This window comes from Macaca thibetana, chromosome 19 (assembly GCF_024542745.1).
Source record: "Macaca thibetana thibetana isolate TM-01 chromosome 19, ASM2454274v1, whole genome shotgun sequence".
Classification (NCBI taxonomy): domain Eukaryota; kingdom Metazoa; phylum Chordata; class Mammalia; order Primates; family Cercopithecidae; genus Macaca; species Macaca thibetana.
In genome coordinates, this window is record NC_065596.1 from 21,071,806 (window position 1) to 21,093,094 (window position 21,289).

The 21,289-nt window shown below is 55.3% G+C and overlaps 4 protein-coding genes across 6 annotated transcripts in view; 1 reads left to right on the plus strand and 3 right to left on the minus strand.

The window, feature by feature from the left end:
* Positions 1-1,083, minus strand: part of GNA15 (G protein subunit alpha 15) — a 30,522-nt gene extending 29,439 nt beyond the window's left edge. Inside the window, exon 1 of one of the 2 annotated variants that reach the window (XM_050770601.1) lies at positions 354-1,081. In XM_050770601.1, the coding sequence (XP_050626558.1) occupies positions 354-498 (145 nt within the window). In that variant the 5' untranslated portion in view covers positions 499-1,081. Of the gene's footprint in view, positions 1-353 lie in introns of both variants that reach the window. The other variant, XM_050770602.1, reaches the window with a different exon arrangement.
* Positions 1-21,289, plus strand: part of TLE5 (TLE family member 5, transcriptional modulator) — a 392,013-nt gene that overhangs the window by 309,037 nt on the left and 61,687 nt on the right. The window lies entirely within an intron of this gene.
* Positions 1-21,289, minus strand: part of NCLN (nicalin) — a 353,563-nt gene that overhangs the window by 76,372 nt on the left and 255,902 nt on the right. The gene's annotated exons all lie outside the window — the stretch shown is intronic.
* The window catches only part of GNA11 (G protein subunit alpha 11), a 29,317-nt gene continuing 22,068 nt past the window's right edge, over positions 14,041-21,289 (minus strand). Inside the window, exons 5-7 of the mRNA XM_050770632.1 lie at positions 19,236-19,365; positions 18,930-19,083; positions 14,041-16,978 (exon numbers count right to left, since the gene is read on the minus strand). Coding sequence (XP_050626589.1) covers positions 16,788-16,978; positions 18,930-19,083; positions 19,236-19,365 — 475 coding nt within the window. The 3' untranslated portion in view covers positions 14,041-16,787. The remainder of the gene's footprint in view (positions 16,979-18,929; positions 19,084-19,235; positions 19,366-21,289) is intronic.

The window sequence follows — 21,289 nt, forward strand, 5'->3', positions numbered from 1 at the left end:
GGTTGCACACCTGAGCTCATCATTCCCTCGCCATGACACAGACAGGTAGGGCGTGCTGGGCCTGCCCGGCAGGGGCCCGGCCGAGCCACGTCTGCTGTTGTGTATGCCCCGCGCAGTGGACAGGCCTGGGCACCCAGCGGCTGGTCGTACGTTGGACAAAGAACTTGGCTCCTCTGAGCCTCAGTCTTTCTCATCTGGAAAATGGATTCCAGGCTCCCCATTCCCTGGCAGGAAGCGAGGGCTCCACGATGCCAAGGTCCGACCTAGCTTGATCTGCCTCCTTGCCCCGACACCCCTGCCAGCTGCCCACCGCTCAATGCCCACCACCCACTGCCCACCGACCCTGGACTCACCCAAAAGCAGCAGCTTCAGCTCCGCACGGTCCTGCTTCTTCTGCTCCAAGAGGATCCTGTTGATCTCCTGGTCCACCCGGGCGGCGGCCTTCTCATCCTCCGTCAGGCACCAGGGGCAGCAGCGCCAGGTCAGCGAGCGGGCCATGGTGCGGTGGCCTCAGTCGGCACCGGGTGGCATCGCCCCCGGGCCCCGCTGGCCAGGGCAACCCCCAGCCCAGCCGGCCCTGGAGAAGGCTCCGGGCAGCCGGGTGCACAGGGGGGCTGCCTTTTTCTTGGGGGTCACCCGCCAGGGACCCAGACTTCCTTGCCTGGAACACCCAGGAAGCCCGGCTCGACGGTGGCAAGGCTTGAGTGCTGGGAACAGGGTGGGGACGGGAGGAGGTGGGGAGGCCAGGGCTCCCCGCCCACCTCCAGACCTGCTCAGACCGGGCCTGACAGGTTGATGGTGAAGGGTGCTGGGAGAGGGTGAGGTGGGGGCCCGGGGAGGGCAGGGCGGTGGCGGGAAAACCCCCACCGCAGACTGGGTCCTGTGTGACCAGCGGGGCCCTTCTTCCTCCTTCTGGAGAAGGGGCGGACGCTCCTTGTCAGGCTACACCCGGAGCTGTCCCTCTCCTCCGAGCCAATCAGGAACCGTCACACCCATGCTACTGCTGACATATATATATACATACATATACACACACACACATATATACACACACATATATACACACACACACACACATATACACACATACACACACACATACACATACACACACATACACACACATACATATACACACATATATACACACATATACACACATATACACACATACATATATATACACACACATATACACACACACATATATACACACACATACATATATACACACATACACACACACATATATACACACACATATATACACACACATACACACACATACATATACACACATACACATACATACACACACACATATACACACACACATACACACATACATATACACACATATATACACACATACATATACACACATACACACATACATATACACACACATATACACACATACATATATATACACACACATATATATATATATTTATTTATTTTTATTTTATTTTTTTTGAGACGGAGTTTTACTCTTATTGCCCAGGCTGGGAGTGCAGTGGCACCATCTCGACTCTGCAACCTCCACCTCCCGGGTTCAAGTGATTCTCCTGCCTCAGCCTCCCGAGTAGCTGGGATTACAGGCATCCACCACTACACTGGGCTAACTTTGTATATTTTAGTAGAGACAGGGTTTCACCATGTTGGCCAGGCTGGTCTCAAACTCCTGACCTCAGGTGATCCACCCGCCTGGGCCTCCCAAAATGTAGGATTACAGGCATGAGCCACTATGCTCGGCCCTGCTGATATATTTTTAAGAAACAGCTCAGGCCAGGCGTCACGGACTGTTTCCAGTGACTCTGCCCTGACCTCACGTGATCCACCCTGCAGAGATGGGCGGCTCACCTGAGGTCAGGAGTTCAAAACCAGCCTAGCCAACATGGTGAAACCCTATCTCTACTAAAAATACAAAAAATTAGCTGGGTTTTAGCTCACATTAGCTGGTTTTATACTCACATCACCCTGTAGTTACTGTTATTGTCCCTGTTTGACAGATGAGGAGGTTAAGGCACAGAGCAGGGGAGTGACTGGCGGAGCTGGGACAAGACAGAGCCGGGAGCCCATCCCTCACCTGCGGGGCCCCGGAGTCTAGACGCCTACCAGGCAAATTCCAGGCAGGGCCATCCCTTCATTGTGCAAGCATTCATGGAGTGCCAGCTGTGTGCCAGGCATAGCAGCCAAGAGACACAGATCCCGGACCTCCTTACCTAAGGTTCTAGTTAAAAAACAGATAATAGGCCGGGCGCGGTGGCTCACGCCTGTAATCCCAGCACTTTGGGAGGCCGAGGCAGGTGATCACAAGGTCAGGAGATCGAGACCACAGTGAAACCCCGTCTCTACTAAAAATACAAAAAAATTAGCCAGGTGAGGTGGTGGGCGCCTGTAGTCCCAGCTACTCAGGAGGCTGAGGCAGGAGAATGGCGTGAACCCAGGAGGCGGAGCTTGCAGTGAGCCGAGATCGCGCCACTGCACTCCAGCCTCAGCGACAGAGTGAGACTCCGTCTCAAAAAAAAAAAAAAAAGAACAGATAATAAATTTTAGGCCAGGCCCGGCGGCTCACGCCTGTAATCCCTACACTTTGGGAGGCCCAGGTGGGCGGATCACGAAGTCAAGAAATCAAGACCATCCTGGCCAACATGGTGAAACTCCATCTCTACTAAAAACACAAAAATTAGCTGGGCATGGTGGCATACGCCTGTAGTCCCACCTACTCGGGAGGCTGAGGCAGGAGAATCACTTGAACCCGGGAGGCAGAGGTTGCAGTGAGCCGAGATCACGTCACTGCACTCCAGCCTGGTGGCAGAGTGAGACTCCGTCTCAAAACAACAACAACAACAAAAAAAATATGTCCAGGTGAGTACGGGAGCTCACGTCTGTAATCAAAGTAATCAAAGTAGTTTGGGAGGCCAAGGCGGGAGGATCACTTGAGGTCAGGAGTTCGAGACCAGCCTGGCCAACATGGCAAAACCCTGTCTCTACTAAAAATACAAAAATTAGTTGGGCATGGATGGCATGCTCCTGTAGTCCCAGCTACTTGGGAGGCTGGGGCAAGAGAATCACTTGAGCCCAGAAGGTGGAGGCTGCAGTGAGCCGAGATCATAACACAGTGCTCCAGCCTCAGCATCAGAATGAAACCCTGTCTCCAAAAACAAAACAAAACTCTCTCTCTATACACACACACACACACACACACACACACACACACACACACATATACACACATATACATATATGTATATGTGTATACACATACATATATATACATGTATGTATATACATGTACACATACACACATAAAATATATATTAATATACATATATACATGTGTATTTTATGCATAATATACATGTACACATACATATACATATAAAATATACATATATGTATATTTTATGTATAATATATAAATTATATAATTTATATATTATTATTTATATAATATAATTTATAAAAAATTATAATATAGGCCGGGCGCGGTGGCTCAAGCCTGTAATCCCAGCACTTTGGGAGGCCGAGACGGGCGAATCACGAGGTCAGGAGATTGAGACCATCCTGGCTAACACGGTGAAACCCCATCTCCACTAAAAAATACAAAAAACTAGCTGGGCGAGGTGGCGGGCGCCTGTAGTCCCAGCTACTCAGGAGGCTGAGGCAGGAGAATGGCGTAAACCTGGGAGGCGGAGCTTGCAGTGAGCTGAGATCCGGCCACTGCACTCCAGCCTGGATGACAGAGCCAGACTCCGTCTCAAAAAAAAAAAAAAAATTTATAATATATAAATATTATACATAAAATATACATATATGTAGATATACACATAAATATAAAATATATTTTTTTATACACCTGAGCCTGTTGGATGGTGAAAAGTTCTGCGAGAAAAATTAAGCAGAGATGTTATTGGGGGAGGTTCAAGGTTGTTGCTCTAAATGGATCAACAAAGATCGCACAGACAAGTGATATTCGGGATCAGAAGAAGTCAGGCAAATTGGGTGTAAAAGGGACTTTGGGAGTGGACCTCACTGGTCAAGGAGAACTTCCCAAGGAGGGCCGTGAGGCCACCCTGTCCTGATCCCTCTGGGACTTCAGGGCCCTAGGGTTAGGCTGGCGGCTGGCGGCTGGTAGCTTGGTAAAAATGTTGCTGCTTCCTAGATACTCAGAGCCAGAGCGTTTGGGTGAAGATTCCCCACCCCCACTGAGAGTCTGTAGAAAATTCTAGAAAGTTCTGGATCAAAACTCTCCTCCCCAAGAGATACATGTAATTCGGGGGCCTCTGGTCCCTTTACAGATAGGGCAAGGCTCGGAGAGGGCGAGTGACATGCCCAGGGTCACACAGCCATTGGCAGCCACCGTCCCCACCTCCTCCCGGACACCTAGGCTCAGTGACAGCCGTTGACGCAGCTTCACCCGCCCAGCACGAATGTGCGGTTTTCTCCACTGTTGATTCATAACGAATGACAGATGGGAAGAACGATAGGGGCCCCCGTCTGGTCACTGAGGCTAGCAGGTGCCGTCTGCCCATCCAGTCACCCACCTTCCCGCCCCCAACCGGATGGCGGCAACGAGGGGCACTCCCACCCGGGTCAGGGGAAGAAATGCAGAAATAGGTCGTGGCCGTGCAGACTTTCCAGGGCGGCTGAAACAGAAATGATCGGCAAAACTGGGAGACAAGGCTGAGCCACAGGCACCACAGGGTGAGCCCAGGGGGCCACTCTCCTAGCATCTCCCTGCTGGCATTTTTGGACAGGACGCCAGCACCCGCCATCTTCACAGCCTGGACCAGAGTGGCAGACCCTGTGTGGCTCCCACTGGCTTCAGAATAAATGAGCCAGCTGCCTGGATCCAGGGCCCAGGCTCTGCCCACTTCTCCGGCTTCTGAACAGAGCTCCCTCGCAGTTCCCTAAAACAGGCAGAGCTACTTCCTCGCCACATGCTGGCCGCTGTACTGAGCATTTGTTGTGTATTATTAGTTCAGCTGGGAACACCAGGGTGAGCTTGTGTGTGTAGAAAATATTTCTTTCAGAAAACACATAACACCTGAATGTATCACCTAATAAATTGTTGTGAAGCCAGTATCCACAGGATCCACTGAGGCCAAGACTAAGGACATTATCAGGCCGGGCGCAGATCACGTCTGTCATCCCAGCACTTTGGGGGCCGAGGCAGGCAGATCACCTGAGGTCAGGAGTTCAAGACCAGCCTGGACCATATGGTGAAACCCCGTCTCTACTAAAAATACAAAAGTTAGCCAGGTGTGGTCGTGAGAACCCGTAATCCCAGCTACTCGGGAGGCTGGGGCAGGAGAATCGCTTGAGCCTGGGAGGTGGAGGTTGCAGTGAGCCAAGATTGCGCCACTGCACTCCAGCCTGGGCGACAGAGCGAGACTCCGTCTCAAAAAAAAAAAAAAAAAAAAAAAGACAGCCCCACAAAGACCCCTAGTGTTTTCCCCATAGTGATCTCCACCTTCCCAGCAGTAACTACCCTTCTGACTTCTATGATATTAATATTTATTTCCAGGTTTGGGGGATATTTTTTGCTAATAAGATTTATTTCAGCTGGGCATGTTGGCTCACGCCTATAATCCGAGCACTTTTCGAGGCTGAAGTGGGAGGACTGCTTGAACCTGGGAGTTCAAGACCAGCCTGGGCAACATAGTGAGACCGTATTTCTCTTTCTTCTATTTTCTTTCTTTCTTTCCTTCCTTCCTTCCTTCCTGGGATTACAGGCATGCACCACCACACCCAGCTAATTTTTGTATTTTTAGTAGAGATGGGGTTTCGCCAGGGCAACATAGTGAGACCATATTTCTCTTTCTTCTATTTTCTTTCTTTCTTTCCTTCCTTCCTTCCTTCCTGGGATTACAGGCATGCACCACCACACCCAGCTAATTTTTGTATTTTTAGTAGAGATGGGGTTTCGCCATGTTGGCGAGGCTGGTCTTGAACTCCTGACCTCAGGTGATCCACCCACCTTGGCCTCCCAAAGTGCTGGGATTACAGGCGTGAGCCACCACGCCCGGCCAATAGTATTTTTGTTGTTGTTTAGCTGTGATTTGTTACAGATGCCCTTTATCAGGTTGAGGAAGTTCCTTTCTACTCCTAGTTTGCTTAGAATTTTTATCATGAATGAATGTTGAATTGTATCCAATTCATTTTCTTTATCTATTGATACAATCATGTGGTTTTTCTTTACTCTGTTAATATGGCAAGTTATATTGACTGATTTTCCAATGTTAAGCTTGTCTTGTATTCCTGGGATAAATGCCACCTGGTGGTGAGGTAGTTTTCTTTTTATAGATCACTGGATTTCATTATTTCATTTGCTAATACTGTGTTAAGGATTTTAGTGTCTATGTTTTTGAGTATACTGATCTGTAATTTCCTTGTACTGTCTTTAATTTTGGTATCAGGATAATACTGGCCTCATAAAATGAGTTGGGAAGTATTCCATCCTATTTTCTGAAACAGATTGTGAAGACTTTGATGTTATTTTTTCTTTAAATGTTTGATAGGATTCACCACTAAAACCATTCAGGTCTAAAGTTTTATTCTTTTTTTTTTGGACAGAATCTTGCTCTGTCGCCCAGGCTGGAGTGCAGTGGCACAATCTCGGCTCACTGCAAGCTCCACCTTCCGGGTTCACGCCATTCTCCTGCCTCAGCCTCCCGAGTAGCGGGGACTACAGGCACCCACCACCATGCCCAGCTAATTTGTTTTGTATTTTTATTTTTTTTTTATTTTTATTTATTTATTTATTTATTTTTTGAGACGGAGTCTCGCTCTGTCACCCAGGCTGGAGTGCAGTGGCCGGATCTTAGCTCACTGCAAGCTCCACCTCCCCGGTTCACGCCATTCTCCTGCCTCAGCCTCCCATGTAGCTGGGACTACAGGCGCCTGCTACCACCCCCGGCTAATTTTTTGTATTTTTAGTAGAGACGGGGTTTTACCGTGTTAGCCAGGATGGTCTCGATCTCCTGACCTTGTGATCCGCCCGCCTCAGCCTCCCAAAGTGCTGGGATTACAGGCGTGAGCCACCGTGCCTGGACTAAAGACTTTTCAAATACTAATCATTCTGTTATGGATTTCTAGTTTGATTCTCTTGGTTATAGAATTTCTAGTTTGATGCTCTTATGGTCAAAGAACATGCTTTGAATGATTTCAATTTTATTTATTTATTTATTTGAGATGGAGTCTTGCTCTGTTGCCAGGCTGGAGTGCAGTGGTGCAATCTCAGCTCACTGCAACCTTTGCCTCCTGGGTTCAGGCTATTCTTCTGCCTCAGCCTCCCGAGTAGCTGGGATTACAGGCGTGAGCCACCATGCCCGGCCTGATTTCAGTTATTTAAAATTTGATAAGATTTGCTTTGTGACCCAGAATATGGCCTATCTTGAGGAATATCCCATGTGCTCTTGGAAAGAACATACAGGCCAGGCGCTGTGGCTCACGGCCGTAATCCCAGCGCTTTGGGAGGCTGAGGCAGCAGGACTGCTTGAGCCTAAGAGATTGAAACCAGCCCAGGGAACTTGGTAAGACCCCATCTCCTCAAAAAATTGAAAAATTAGCCAGGTGTGGTGGCACACACCCATAGCTCCCAGCGACTCGGGAGGTGGGGCAGGAGGATAGTCTGAGCTCAGGAATTAGAAGAGGCAGTGAGCCACCGCACACTCCAACCTGCGAGACAAAACAAGATCCTTCTTGTTAGAGAAAAAGACAAGAAAAGAACGTATATTCTGCTGTTCCTCAGTGGGGTGTTCTATACAAATGTCAGTTAGGTCAGTGTGGTTGACGGTGGTATTCAGATCTTCTGTATTCTTGCTGATTTTCAGTCTGCTTCTCCTATTGGTTACTGAGAGAGAAATGTTGAAGTCTGGAAGCATAATTGTGGATTTGTCTATTTCTCCCTTTTTTTTTTTTTTTTTTTTTTTTCTTTTGAGAGGGAACCTCGCTCTGTCACCCAGGCTAGAGTGCAGTGGCGTAATCTCGGCTCACTGCAACCTCCGCCTCTTGGGTTCAAGTGATTCTCCTGCCTCAGCCTCCTGAGTAGCTAGGATTACAGTCACCCGCCATTACATCCAGCTAATTTTTTGTATTTTTAGTAAAGACGGGGTTTCACCATGTTGGCCAGGCTGGTCATGAACTCCTGACCTCATGATTCGCCCGCCTCGGCCTCTCAATATTTCTTCCTTTAATTCCATCCATTCTTGCTTCATATAGTTTATAAATACACATTTAGGATTAATATGTCCTGCCGGGCACAGTAGCACACGCCTGTAATCCCAGTACTTTGGGAGGCCGAGGTGGGCGGATCACTCGAGCTCAGGAGTTTGAGACCAGCCTGGGCAATATGGTGAGGCCCCGTCTCTACCAAAAATACAAAATATTAGCTGGCCATGGTGGCATGCACTTCTGGTCCCAGCTACTCAGGAGGCTGAGGTGGGAGGATCACTTGAGCCCGAGAGGTGGAGGTTGCAGTGAGCCAGGATCATACCACTGCATGCCAGCCGGGGGTGACAAAGCAAGACCTCGTCTCAAAAAAAAAAACAAAAAAGAAAGATTAATATGTCCTTTTGGTTAATTCATCCTCTTACTGTTTATTATGTAATGTTCCTTTCTTGCTTTTCTTTATTATTTTTTTATTTTTTATTTATTTATTTTTTTTGAGACGGAGTCTTGCTCTGTCGCCCGGGCTGGAGTGCAGTGGCCAGATCTCAGCTCACTGCAAGCTCCGCCTCCCGGGTTTACGCCATTCTCCTGCCTCAGCCTCCCGAGTAGCTGGGACTACAGGCGCCCGCCACCTCGCCGGGCTAGTTTTTTGTATTTTTTAGTAGAGACGGGGTTTCACCGTGTTAGCCAGGATGGTCTCGATCTCCTGACCTCGTGATCCGCCCGTCTCGGCCTCCCAAAGTGCTGGGATTACAGGCTTGAGCCACCGCGCCCGGCCTCTTGCTTTTCTTTATAGATTTACAATCAACTTTTTAAATCCTAAAAATCGGCCAGGCATGGTGGCTCACGCCTGTAATCCCAGCTTTGGGAGGCCGAGGCGGGCAGATCATGAGATCAGCAGTTTGAGAGCAGCCTGGCCAACATGGTGAAACCCTGTCTCTACTAAAAATACAAAAAATCAGCTGGGCGTGGTGGCGGGCACCTGTAATCCCAGCTACTCGGGCGGCTGAGGCAGGAGAATCACTTGAACCCAGGAGGCAGAGGTTGAGGTGAGCAAAGATTGCACCATTGTGCTCCAGCCTGGGCAACAGAACAAGACTCCATCTCAAAAAAAAAAAAAAAAAAAAAAAAAAAAAAAAAAAAAAAAAAAAAAACTTCAAAATTATAGTGAATTTTTGCCAGTTTTGAACATTATGCACACAGAATTACATAAAATGAGTTTGGCTGGGTGTGGTGGCTTATGCCTGTAATCCCAGCACTTTGGGAGGCTGAGGCAGGTGGATCAGGAGGTCAGGAGATCAAGACCATCCTGGCTAACATGGTGAGACCCCGTCTCTACTAAAAATACAAAAAAATTGGCCAGGCACGGTGGCTCAAGCCTGTGATCCCAGCACTTTGGGAGGCCGAGACGGGCGGATCACGAGGTCAGGAGATCGAGACCATCCTGGCGAACACGGTGAAACCCCATCTCTACTAAAAAACACAAAAAACTAGCCGGGCGAGGTGGCGGGCGCTTGTAGTCCCAGCTACTCGGGAGGCTGAGGCAAGAGAATGGCATGAACCTGGGAGGCGGAGCTTGCAGTGAGCTGAGATGGCGCCACTGCACTCCAGCCTGGGCAACAGAGCAAGAATCCGTCTCAGTAAATAAATAAATATAAATAAATAAATAGAGTTCAGGTGCGTCTGGCTTCTATCATTCCACGTGATGTTTGTGTGATGAACTCATATTTTGCACATGGTTGTGGTTCATTAATCCTGATTGTCATAGACTATTCCTCTACATAATTGTCATAGACTATTCCTCTACATAATGGATGAATAAACTACAATCTATTCATCCATTCTACTGTTGATGGGCATTTGGTTAAATTTCAGTTTAGGACTGTCATGAATAGGGCAGCTATGGACATTTAGTACATGTCTGTCTTTTGTGATTACATGTGTGGCTTTCTATAGGTAAATACCCAATGGTAGAATTGCTGGGTTATAAAGTATTTCCTAGATATTAACTATCTTTTGCCAAAGTGCATGCACTAATTTACACTTCCAATAATTCCAAGATTTTTCTTTTTTTTTTTTGAGACGGAGTCTCGCTCTGACAGTCCCAGCCTGTTTAGCCGGCAGGCAGCTCCAGCACCCCCTGCAGAATCCATCGGGCCTGGAGCAAACTGAAAACACAGGACCCTGTTTAAAAATTCCGAGGAGGCCGGGTGCAGTGGCTCATGCCTGTCATCCCAGCACTTGGGGAGGCCGAGGTGGGTGGATCACTTGAGGTCAGGAGTTCGAGACCAGCCTGGTCAACAAGGTGAAACTCCGTCTCTACCAAAAATACAAAAATTAGCCGGGCGTGGTGGCAGGAGCCTGTAGTCCCAGCTACTCGGGAGGCTGAGGCAGGAGAATCGCTTGAACCCGGGAGGCAGAGGTTTCAGTGAGCCAAGCTCGTGCCACTGCACTCCAGCCTGGGTGACAGAGTGAGACTTTAAAAAAAAAAAGGCAGCCGGGCACGGCGGCTCACGCCTGTAATCCCAGCACTTTGGGAGGCTGAGGCGGGCGGATCACAAGGTCAGGAGATGGAGACCATCCTGGCTAACACTGTGAAACCTGGTCTCTATTAAAAATACAAAAAATTAGCCAGGCGTGGTGGCGGGCATCTGTAGTCCCAGCTACTCAGCAGGCTGAGGTGGGAGAATGGTGTGAACCCGGGAGGTGGAGGTTGTCAAGTTGTAGGAAGGGCCAGCCAGCCGTCAGGGCAAGCTGCCTCAGGCAAGATGCTCACCTCTGTGCCTCAGTTTTCCTTTTAGGATGGACAGGGGGCTAGGGGCAGGCAAGGAGCTGTCTGGGGCGACTCCTACTGGCCACTGGGGGCACAACACGCACCTGCAATATCCATGCCTGGCCCAGTTCCCCCCAGCACTTAATGCCCCTTAGCTGACTCCCCCACGTCTGCTTCTGCCACCTGGTCCACCCCTATCATTGCCACCTGCACCAGCCTAGTCCCCTGGCTCCCGCCCTCGCCCGTCTGTCCTCCCAGCAGCAGCCACCAGAGGCCGCCTGTGAGCATCTGTCAGGTCCTGTCCCTGCTCTGCCCGAACCCCTCCAGGGCTCCCACCTTCCTCCGAGTGTAAAAGCCCAACCCCCTCCCCTCCCCGCTCCCTCTCTCCCCCTCCCTCCACTCCAACAACACAGGCCTCCTCGCTGCTCCTCCAACACACCAGGCGTGGTCCTGCCCCAGGGTCTTTGCACAAGCTGTGCCTCTGCCTGGCTCACCCTCAGGCCGCACGCAGCGTGGCTCCTTCCCTTCCTGTCTCCCAGGATGCTGCTCACGCACCACTTTCTCAGGCTTTTCCTGTACAGCCCACCAGGAACAGCCCGCCAGAAGCAGCCACCATTGGCTAGGGGCTGTGGCTCACGCCTGTAATTCCACACTTTGGGAAGCCAAGGCGGGTAGATCACCAGAGGTCAGGAATTCGAGACCAGCCTGGCCAACATGCTGAAACCCCGTCTCTACTAAAAATACGAAAATTAGCCGGGCGTGGTGGCGGGCGCCTGTAGTCTCAGCTACTCGGGAGGCTGAGGCAGGAGAATCGCTTGAGCCCAGGAGGCAGAGGTTGAGGTGAGCTGAGATCGCACCACTGCACTCCAGCCTGGGTGACAGAGCTAGACTCCATCTCAAAAAAAAAAGAAACAGCCACCATCTCCCCGTCCTGTCCCACTTCCCTGCTTCATTTCTCTTCCTAGATGAAGTCGTGCTGGTAAGTGCCACTTTCTCTGCTGTACTGTCGTGTCTAGGGCAGTGTTGGGCACAGCAAGGGTCCTCGAGGCCTGACGGACAGGCCTGTCGGACTCAATGAAACTGAAAGAGGATGTGGGAAAATCGCACCCTTGTGCACAGCTGGCAGGATGTGACATGGCACCAGCTGCTGTGGGGAACAGTCGGGCGGCTCCCCAAAATATTAAAATAGAGGTCGGACCCGGTGGCCAATGCCTGTAATCCCAGCACTTTGAGAGGCTGAGGCGGGTGGATCACGAGATCAAGATAGAGACCATCCTGGCCAACATGGTGAAACCCTATCTCTACTAAAAATACAAAAATTAGCGGTCATGGTGGCAGGCGCCTGTAGTCCAGCTAGTCGGGAGGCTGAGGCAGGAGAATTGCTTAAACCTGGGAGGTGGAGGCTGCAGTGAGCCGAGATCGCACCACTACATTTCAGCCTGGCGACAGAGCGAGAATCCTCAAGGTACATCCAAAAGAAAAAAAAGGACCAGAGGACCCAGCAATGCTACCTCTGGATGCACACCTACAAGGACTGAGAGGAGGGACTCAAACAGAAGCTTGCACACGCAGGTGAGCAGTGGCACAACTGCCAACAGTCACAAGGTGGAAACGTCCCAGGCGTCCATCAACGACAGACAGATCAACACAGGGTGGCCCATGCACACAGTGGAATATTACTGAGTCATGAAAAGGAAGGGAATCTGGGCCGGGCACGGTGGCTCATGACTGTAATCCCAGCACTTTGGGAGGCCGAGGCGGGCAGATCATAAGGTCAGGAGATCGAGACCATCCTGGCTAACATGGTGAAACCCCGTCTCTACTAAAAAAATACAAAAAAATTAGCCGGTGAAGGTGGCAGGCGCCTGTAGTCCCAGCTACTCGGGAGGCTGAGGCAGGAGAATGGCACGAACCCGGGAGGTGGAGCTTGCAGTGAGCTGAGATCGCGCCACTGCACTCCAGCCTGGGGGATTGAGTGAGACTCCGTCTCAAAAAAAAGAAAAAAAAGAAAAGAAAAGCAAAGCAAGGGAATCCGGACCCAGGCTTCAGTGTGGATGCACCTTGAGGACATCACGCTCAGCGAGAGACGCCAGAGACACAGGACACATCCCGCGTGGTTCCACTCCTAGGAGGTCCATAAAAGCCGTTAGATTCACAGACACGGAGAGGAGGATGGGGGGCGCCAGGAGCTGGGGAGCGGGACGGGGAATGAGTCTTTCGTGGGGACAGAGTTTCAATTTGGGAAGATAAAGTTCTGGAGAGGATGATGGTGATGGCTGCATGACCGTGTGCATACACTTAATGCCACTGAGCTGTGCACTCAGAAATGTGTTATCTGCGGCCGGGCGCAGTGGCTCATGCCTGTGATCCCAGCACTTTGGGAGGCCGAGGCGGGCGGGTCACAAGGTCAGGAGCTCAAGACCAGCCTGACCAATAAGGTGAAACCCAGTCTCTACTAAAAAACAGAAAAAAATTAGCCGGGCGTGGTGGCACACACCTGTAAACCCAGCGACTCAGGAGGCCGAGGCAGGAGAATTGCTCGAACTGAGGAGGCGGAGGTTGCGGTGAGCTGAGATCGCGCCACTGCACTCCAGCCGGGGTGGCAGAGGGAGACTCCACCTCAAAAAAAAAGAAAAAAGAAAAGAAATTTGTTATCTGTATTTTACAATTAATTTTTTTTTTCAAAAGGAAAAAATAACTGAAGGAAGGCTGCAGAAGTACCACATTCGCAGCTTAAAGAAATGGAGGCCCAGAGAGCATGACTTCCCCACAGGCGCCCTGGAGGTTGAGGGGCAGGCCGGCCTGGGACCTGGGCTCCTCCCCGTCTCACTTCCGCGTCCCCAGCCCCCAAACAAGGCGGCGTTTCCCAAGCGGGTTGCTCTGGCCTGGTGCTAGTGAAATGAACTTGAAGCCAAGGGTCAAACACGATGATGGGGAGGGGCCCCGGGACACCATGCGGGGACGGTGTCTCCACTCAGGGCAGGCAATGGCCTAGGCAACTCCAGGGCTCCTGGGGGCCAGGCCTCTGCTCATTCCCCCCAGCCCCCTTCAAAGGGCAACAGGAAATAAACCAGAAGGGGCCGCCAGCATTTAGGAACAAAATTTATTCCAATTTAAAACAGAGTTCATTTCAGGAGAAAGATATGAAAAGTCGACTTCCATCGGTGTCTGGATTAAGGGTCAGGGCCGGTGGCTGTGGGAGGTGACACTGAGCCGCCTCTCAGCCCCTCCTCCCATCCCTCAACGCGCACAACACATGCATTTCAAATGGTAAAAGGCTTAAAAACAGCTTGTATAGAATATTTTTTTTAAATAGATTAAGGTTGAAATTGTCTGAAATCAGGACTGTGTAATATACAAGTATCACCGGGTCCCGTCCACCAGGCCAGCCGCAGGATCTGCTGCCACCACTGGGGACATTGGCACGGGGATGCCCCTCTGTGGAAGCCGGGAGACCCAGGGTGTGGGTCTTGCGGTGGCCGGGGGCTGCTGCCGCCTGGGCGTGACATGGTCGGAGAAGGTGGTCGGCACTCACGAGAAAGCGTTGGCAGGTGAGATTCACCAAGGTAAAAACACACACCCCACACGTGGCAAGGGTGGGGGTCAGCTGTCCCTGCCCCTGGGTGCCACTGGCACGAGAACCACCGCCTGGGACTCTCCTGGAGCAGGCACCCCTGCCCCGGGCCTGCGACACCCACCTCCGCTTTTTTGGGGTGCCAGGGGATCAGGCACTCAGACCCAGAGGACCCAGGCCAAGACGTTTTGGCGGCCCCAGCCCGGCTCTGGGATGCTTGGCACGGCCCCCTCCCTGGGAAGGGCTAATACGTAGCCCGGCAGCGCCCCGGCCGGGTGCTGGACGACTCCACCCTCAGGCCACGGCCAGGTCACCTTGTGCGATTTGGGCCCTCAGAGATGCCACAAGCACAGGCCCCCCACAGGACTCTGCTGCCGGAAAAGGTTGCCGCGGCCCTGCCAGGGGTGGCCCCATCTGCTCCCCCAAGGCATCGCCGGGCCCCAGCACTCACCACGGGGCTTCTGGAGCCAACCCTCTTAGGTGGACACCTGGCACAAAAAAAGGATGCTTCTGGGTGAGGCGGAAGAAAAGAGGCGTGGGGAAGCCGGGGGGGTCCCGCCGGCCCCGTCTCCCCGTGGGGCTGATCACCAGAAATGTAGCTGCCCTGACCTGCACACATCTACCCTGCCCCCTCCACGGGGCTCCCCGCTTTTCTCCCCCTGGAAGCCAGCAGACAGCCCTGCGGGCAAGGAGGCCAAGGCAGGCCTGACAGTGGCGGGCGGGCGGGCAGGAACTCCTGGTCGGGGTGGCCGTATTTTGGGGCTGTCTTTCGTCATCTGTCGAAGCAGCCGTGCAGGGTCCCGGAGTGGCGGCGGGCAAAGGCAGCACGGGCGATCCATCCCTGGGACAGCTGTGCGAAGCCCAGATCCACAGGGCGTGGTAGTGTTCAGTCAACAGCGGATGAAAAAGCCACCTCCCCAAACACAGTCCCCTCGTTCCCACCTTCCGAGTCTCTCGGGGAGAGCCAGTCTTGGTGCCTCAGTGCCTAAGGGGGCCCGGGAGTGGCCCCCGGGGCTGTGGCTCAGTGCGGCGTGGCCTGACGGGCCGTGGCCGTGGCCAGCCAGGCCTGGAAGCCGTCCAGGCCGGTGCCTGCCGCCACCTTCCACGCACCCCTGGCCAAAGTGCGAGTGCTGGCTTCCGCTCCCCCGGGGCAGGGCTCGGGGGCGGGCACAAGTGCTCAGGACAAGGCCACGCACAGAGCAGCCGGCCACGTCCCTCTCTCTGCCTCTCGGGTACACACCTGAGAATATTCTATAAAAGTCCTCACCCCACCCTCACTGTTTCCAAATTGGTGACAACACAAAGCAGAACAAAACGAAAATAAATGCCCCCATCCAAGTGGCGTTTCTCCCAGTGTCACCGGGGAGCCATCCCTCCAGCTGCCAAGCCCATGTGGGCTCCGGTGGGGTGCGCTCCAGCCAGGGCAGGGTCCCCGGGCAGCCCCAAGAGGCCAGTGTTGGCCCTGGAGGCACAGCCCAGAGGAGCCCCCGTGGCTCCAGCCCGGGGACCCTTCCCAGCCTCTGCAGAGAGACGGGGGACCCTGCCATGACAGAGGGCCCAGGGCGTTTCTTCAACCTGTGAGTCAGGCGTTCTTTTTCCTCAAAAAAAAAAAAAAAAAAAAAAAAAAAGGTTAGGCACTTCCCAGGGTGGGCGACTGAGGGAGCCCCCCACCCCCTCTTCAGGAGTCCAGTGAGCGAAGCACAGCATTGATTCGTGAAGAGGCGAGGCGCACTGGGCGTCAATAACTTAAAAAAGGGGGAAACGTCGGTCTCCGAGTCTCCACGCGTTTCGTGAGGAAGAAAAGAAGCGGGAAGGAGAAAGCAGCAGCAGGTGGGGTTGGAAGGACAGCCGTGGGGGGCTGCGAGGCGGGGACCCCCATGCTGGCTGGCAGGGGCTCTGTGAGGCCCGGAGTCACTGGGGGCATGGGGCGTGTGTGGGTTTTATGCTTCGTTGCTTTTTTTTCTTTTTTCTTTTTTTTTTTTTAGAAAAAAGCGAGCCGTAAGTCAAGGCCAGAAAAAGGCTGCTTTGCCGCTGACAGAAGGTGAGAAGGTGTGCGACGTGTGCGGAGGGAGAGATGTACATCCCCTGATAACTGTGAAATAAAAACCATTTGTTAAAAATATGAAAAAAAAAGAAAGAAACTCCTCCCGCGGGCAGAGGCCCCGGCCCAGGCTCGGCAGCGCCACCCGCCCGGCAGCCGCGGGCGCCGTGGAAGGCAGGTCCTGCCCCGTGTCTCCGTCCTGTCTCCCCGGGCCTGGGCGCTCAGACCAGGTTGTACTCCTTGAGGTTGAGCTGCAGGATGGTGTCCTTCACGGCCGCGAACACGAAGCGGATGTTCTCCGTGTCGGTGGCACACGTGAAGTGTGAGTAGATGATCTTGTCGCTGTCGGGGTTCAGGTCCACGAACATCTTCAGGATGAACTCCCGCGCCGCCTGAGCGTCCCGCTGGGGCCCTGGGGGAGGGCGGAGGGTGAGGCTGTGCCCGGCCCAGCCCAGCCCAGGGCAAGGGATGCGTGGGCCCCTTTGTCACTCCCAGGGGATGAGTAAGCAAGGCCCACAGCCCACCCGGCTCGCCGCGAGCCCAGAGCCCACTGCATGCCTGACGGGCCGCTGCTCCCCCACCCAGGTGAGCTGCGGTGCCCATCCCACTGCAGCCCCAGGGCACTGCTGTCAGGGCCCAGGCCTCCAACCGGGGGCTCCGTACCCCCGCTGTTCCTCTGCTCAGCCCTCTGCCAGCCTCTACCCACTCAGTTCCACAGCCACAGCCTTCTAGGGCAGGCCTCTGGCATGGCTGCCCTGCGTGGCCCAGGGTGAGAGGAGAGGCCCCCAGGGCTGGGCAGAGAGCCCACAGAGCAGGAACAGCAGCCCCCACCCACCCACAGTGCCCCTGCTGCAGGCAGGGCCACGGAGACGTCCCAGAGGCTCCAGCAGGCGCGCTGTTTCCCACCCGCTACCCCTGCCCTCCGCCACCCCTGCCCTCCGCCACCCCTGCCCTCTGCCACCCTGGACAACTCGGCACCCCGCCCAGTAACTCCTGACTGCCCCGATGGAAAGGCCCCTGGGGGTGTTCAGGGGACCACTCTGGGGACTGGCGGGACAGGGTTCCATGCCCAGTCCCTTGGCCTCCCCCCACCAGGGCTCCCTGAGCGCACAGGACAGGCTGCCAGGCAGGGGCCACGTGTGGCTGGAGCAGGTGCAGCACCCCCTGCCACTCCCCTGACCAGGGACAGCAGGGCCCCGCACCTGCTCCAGCGACCGAGGTCACACCGCGCGCCAGACCCCTCCCTCCCGCTGCCCTTCCAGAGGCAGAGCGCCCCGAGCGGCCCTCCTGACGATGACACCGAGACTCGCGGGAGGAGCACAGATCCCAGGTGGAAGCGAGGGCACCAGAGCTGTCCGGGGCCTCACTGCGCCTGGTGGGGACAGCTCTGAGTGGTGACAGCGCTAACGGCAGCCACTGACCACACAGACAAGGGCACACGACACCCTCCCTTGACCGTCATCTGCAGGCCCAGAGAGGGCTGGGCATGTGAAGACCCTCAGTGCTCAGCTGCCCTGACCGCCCCGCGGGGCAGGGGCCACACAGTGAGGGAGGGGCCCCAGCCTGCGGGCACTTACGCACAGAGGAGGACGCCGGGGCTACCACCAAGGTCCCCACGGGGCTGCGCTGACAGTGTGCATGAACCCTTCCTGTGAGACCCTCCCATACGGGATCACCTATACAGGACACCCCCATACGACAACTCCCTCCCGTATGACAGCCACCGATACAAAACGCCCCCTCCCCATGGTGCCCTCCTGGTATGAGACCCCTCCCACCCGAGATCCCCAGCCCCACAGGACCCCTTCCACCCGAGATCCCCCGCCCCGGGAGACCCCTCCCACCCGCGATCCCCCGCCCCGGGAGACCCCTCCCACCCGAGATCCCCCGCCCGGGGAGACCCCTCCCACCCGAGATCCCCAGCCCCACAGGACCCCTTCCACCCGAGTCCCCCGCCCCGGGAGACCCCTCCCACCCTAGTCCCCCGCCCCGGGAGACCCCTCCCACCCGAGTCCCCCGCCCCGGGAGACCCCTCCCACCCGAGATCCCCCACCCCACAGGACCCCTCCCACCCGCGATCCCCAGCCCCGGGAGACCCCTCCCACCCGAGTCCCCCGCCCCACAGGACCCCTCCCACCCGAGATTCCCCGCCCCACAGGACCCCTCCCACCCGAGTCCCCCGCCCCGGGAGACCCCTCCCACCCGAGATCCCCCGCCCCACAGGACCCCTCCCACCCGAGATCCCCCACCCCACAGGACCCCTCCCACCCGAGTCCCCCCCCCCGGGAGACCCCTCCCACCCGAGATCCCCCGCCCCACAGGACCCCTCCCACCCGAGTCCCCCGTGCCGCAGCCCAGCGCACCGTCGAACTCGGGGAAGTAGTCCACCAGGTGCGAGTACAGGATCTTGTCCTCCAGCAGGTCCTTCTTGTTGAGGAACAGGATGACGGAGGAGTTCTGGAACCAGGGGTAGGTGATGATGGTCCGGAACAGGGCTTTGCTCTCCTCCATCCGGTTCTGGCGGAAGCGAAGGCACCGGGGATCAGAGGGGCCCTCCCCCCTGCACACAGCCCGAGGGGCAGCTGAGGGGACCCGAGTGAGGGGACCCAGGCTCAGCAGGTGGAGAAGGCCCGGTCCCTCATGCTGCCCCTGCTCAGGGCAGGGCCCACCTCATTGTCCGACTCCACCAGGACTTGGTCGTATTCGCTGAGGGCGACGAGAAACATGATGGATGTCACGTTCTCAAAGCAGTGGATCCACTTCCTCCGCTCCGACCGCTGGCCGCCCACATCCACCATCCTGAAAGGACACAGCGCCAGGACTCAGCCACCTGGGGCCCCAAGGCCCAGTGTGCAATCCCAGGACGGCTACCACACAGGACCCTCCTGCCATACCAGACTGACAGCGGCTGGAGCAGGAAGAGCCCCCACTGTTAGAACTGGCAAGGACGCTCAGAGAGCAGCCGCCCCGCCTCCAAAAGTGACCACTGCAGACCCTTCCCTCACTGGCAAAGGGGCCCGAGACCACTGGGCCCAGGGGAGCGGGCGCTAGGGTGGGGGTGCGAGAACCCAGAGGATTCTGGGCGCCAGTTGCTGCGGGAACCTGCGATGGGTGACCACAGACCCTACATCCGGCATCTGGATGTCACCCTGAGTACAGAAGCCTTTCCCCTCGCTAGGGCCAGAGACACAGATGTTCACCAAGTGTCGCTCACAGGAGTAAACACTGATGCCAGTTGCTCCCTGCAGGACCCCCAGTGACGGCTGCAGAGGGCAGAGTTGCTGGTATCGTCCTGGGGCAGGAGAGCAGCCCCGCCTGGTGAGCAGCCCAACCTCACGCTCTCGGGCCACACACAAGCGGGAGAAAAAATCAGCTCAGACGGTACCTGTGGGTGTGGGTTCCTTACAGGAGGTTTACCTCTTTCTACTTGTGACTTTTCTAAGTTTTCTGTAATGAAGAAAGGCACTTTGGTCTTCTTGAAAGAATACAAAGGCAGAAGCGGAGAGTGCCGCTCAGGCCTCGGCCCCAGGCCCCAGGGAAGGCCGGGGTCCCTGCAGCTCTGCCGAGGACAGCCGGGCTGCCTTGGGCACGTGAGCCGTGAAATCCACCTGGTCTGGTCTGCAGAGGAGTCCAGCAGGCACAGGTGGATGACAGATGTGCCAGGTGACTCTAAGGGACAAGAGGGCCCGCACCAGCAGCTGCGGCCAGGCGGGAGGGCAATGGGTGTGCCGACACCAGGCCACAGCCCATCTGGAGTGTGAGGAGTCTCCTGCATGCCTGTGGCAGCCGGCAGGGCTGGGATCCAGGTCCCCCTGTGTCTTGTCCCCACCTGAGAGGGCAGGAGACCCTCCTCATGCACTGGGGCGATCCCACCAGCCTTCAAGGCCTCCAGACAGGGATCTGGCCTCCAGCTGCATCCCAGAGCACCTGGCCGGCCCTCTGCTGGCTCATGGCAGACAGAGGCGGCTGGCAGAGAAATGACGGTGGCAGAGGACTGGGCTCAGGACGGGGCTCTGCACCCAGCACAGAGGGCACAGCCGGAGCTGGGAAGGGCCCGGAAGGTGGTGGGGAGGAGGTGACACACCTGGCCTGAGCTCAGGGAGGGGACAGGACATTTCTGACAGAGGACACAGAGGCCTGCGCTGTGAAGGAGCCAGCGTGGGGCTGCGAGGGGACCCTGAGACACGAGGTGGGGAGGGGATGGTCATGCCACACCCTGGCCTGTGCCCAGCTAGCCTCAGCTTTATCCCGGGGTCATGGGCCCCGTGTGAATAAAAAACAAGAAAAACTTGCATTCCTGAAACAACATACACCATCGCCCATGTCCAGAGAGGACACCACAGCTTCTGCGGCCCGGCCTGCTCTGGTCCCAGGAGCCACCCAGAGCTTGGCATTCCTTGGCTTGCGGCCACGCTGCTCCGTCCCTGCCTCCATCCTCACGCCGCACCCTCCCTGCCTGCGCTGGGAGGCCGAGCTGGGAGGACAGGCGGGGAGAACAGACGGACGGCAGGGGGTGGCGCCCCCAGCCCTGGGGTGGGTTTCAGGGCAGGGCCCTCAAGGAAAACCCCACAGACTTCCTGGAACCCTCACGACGGCCTCGGCCGTGCACCAGCTGGGTGGGGACACCCTGGCCGGGAGGCATCATTCCCTCACGAGGCCCAGTGCCAGTGCGAGCTTGCGCTGCAGAATCGTCCCCTGCAGAACCCGGGGACGGTTCTGATCC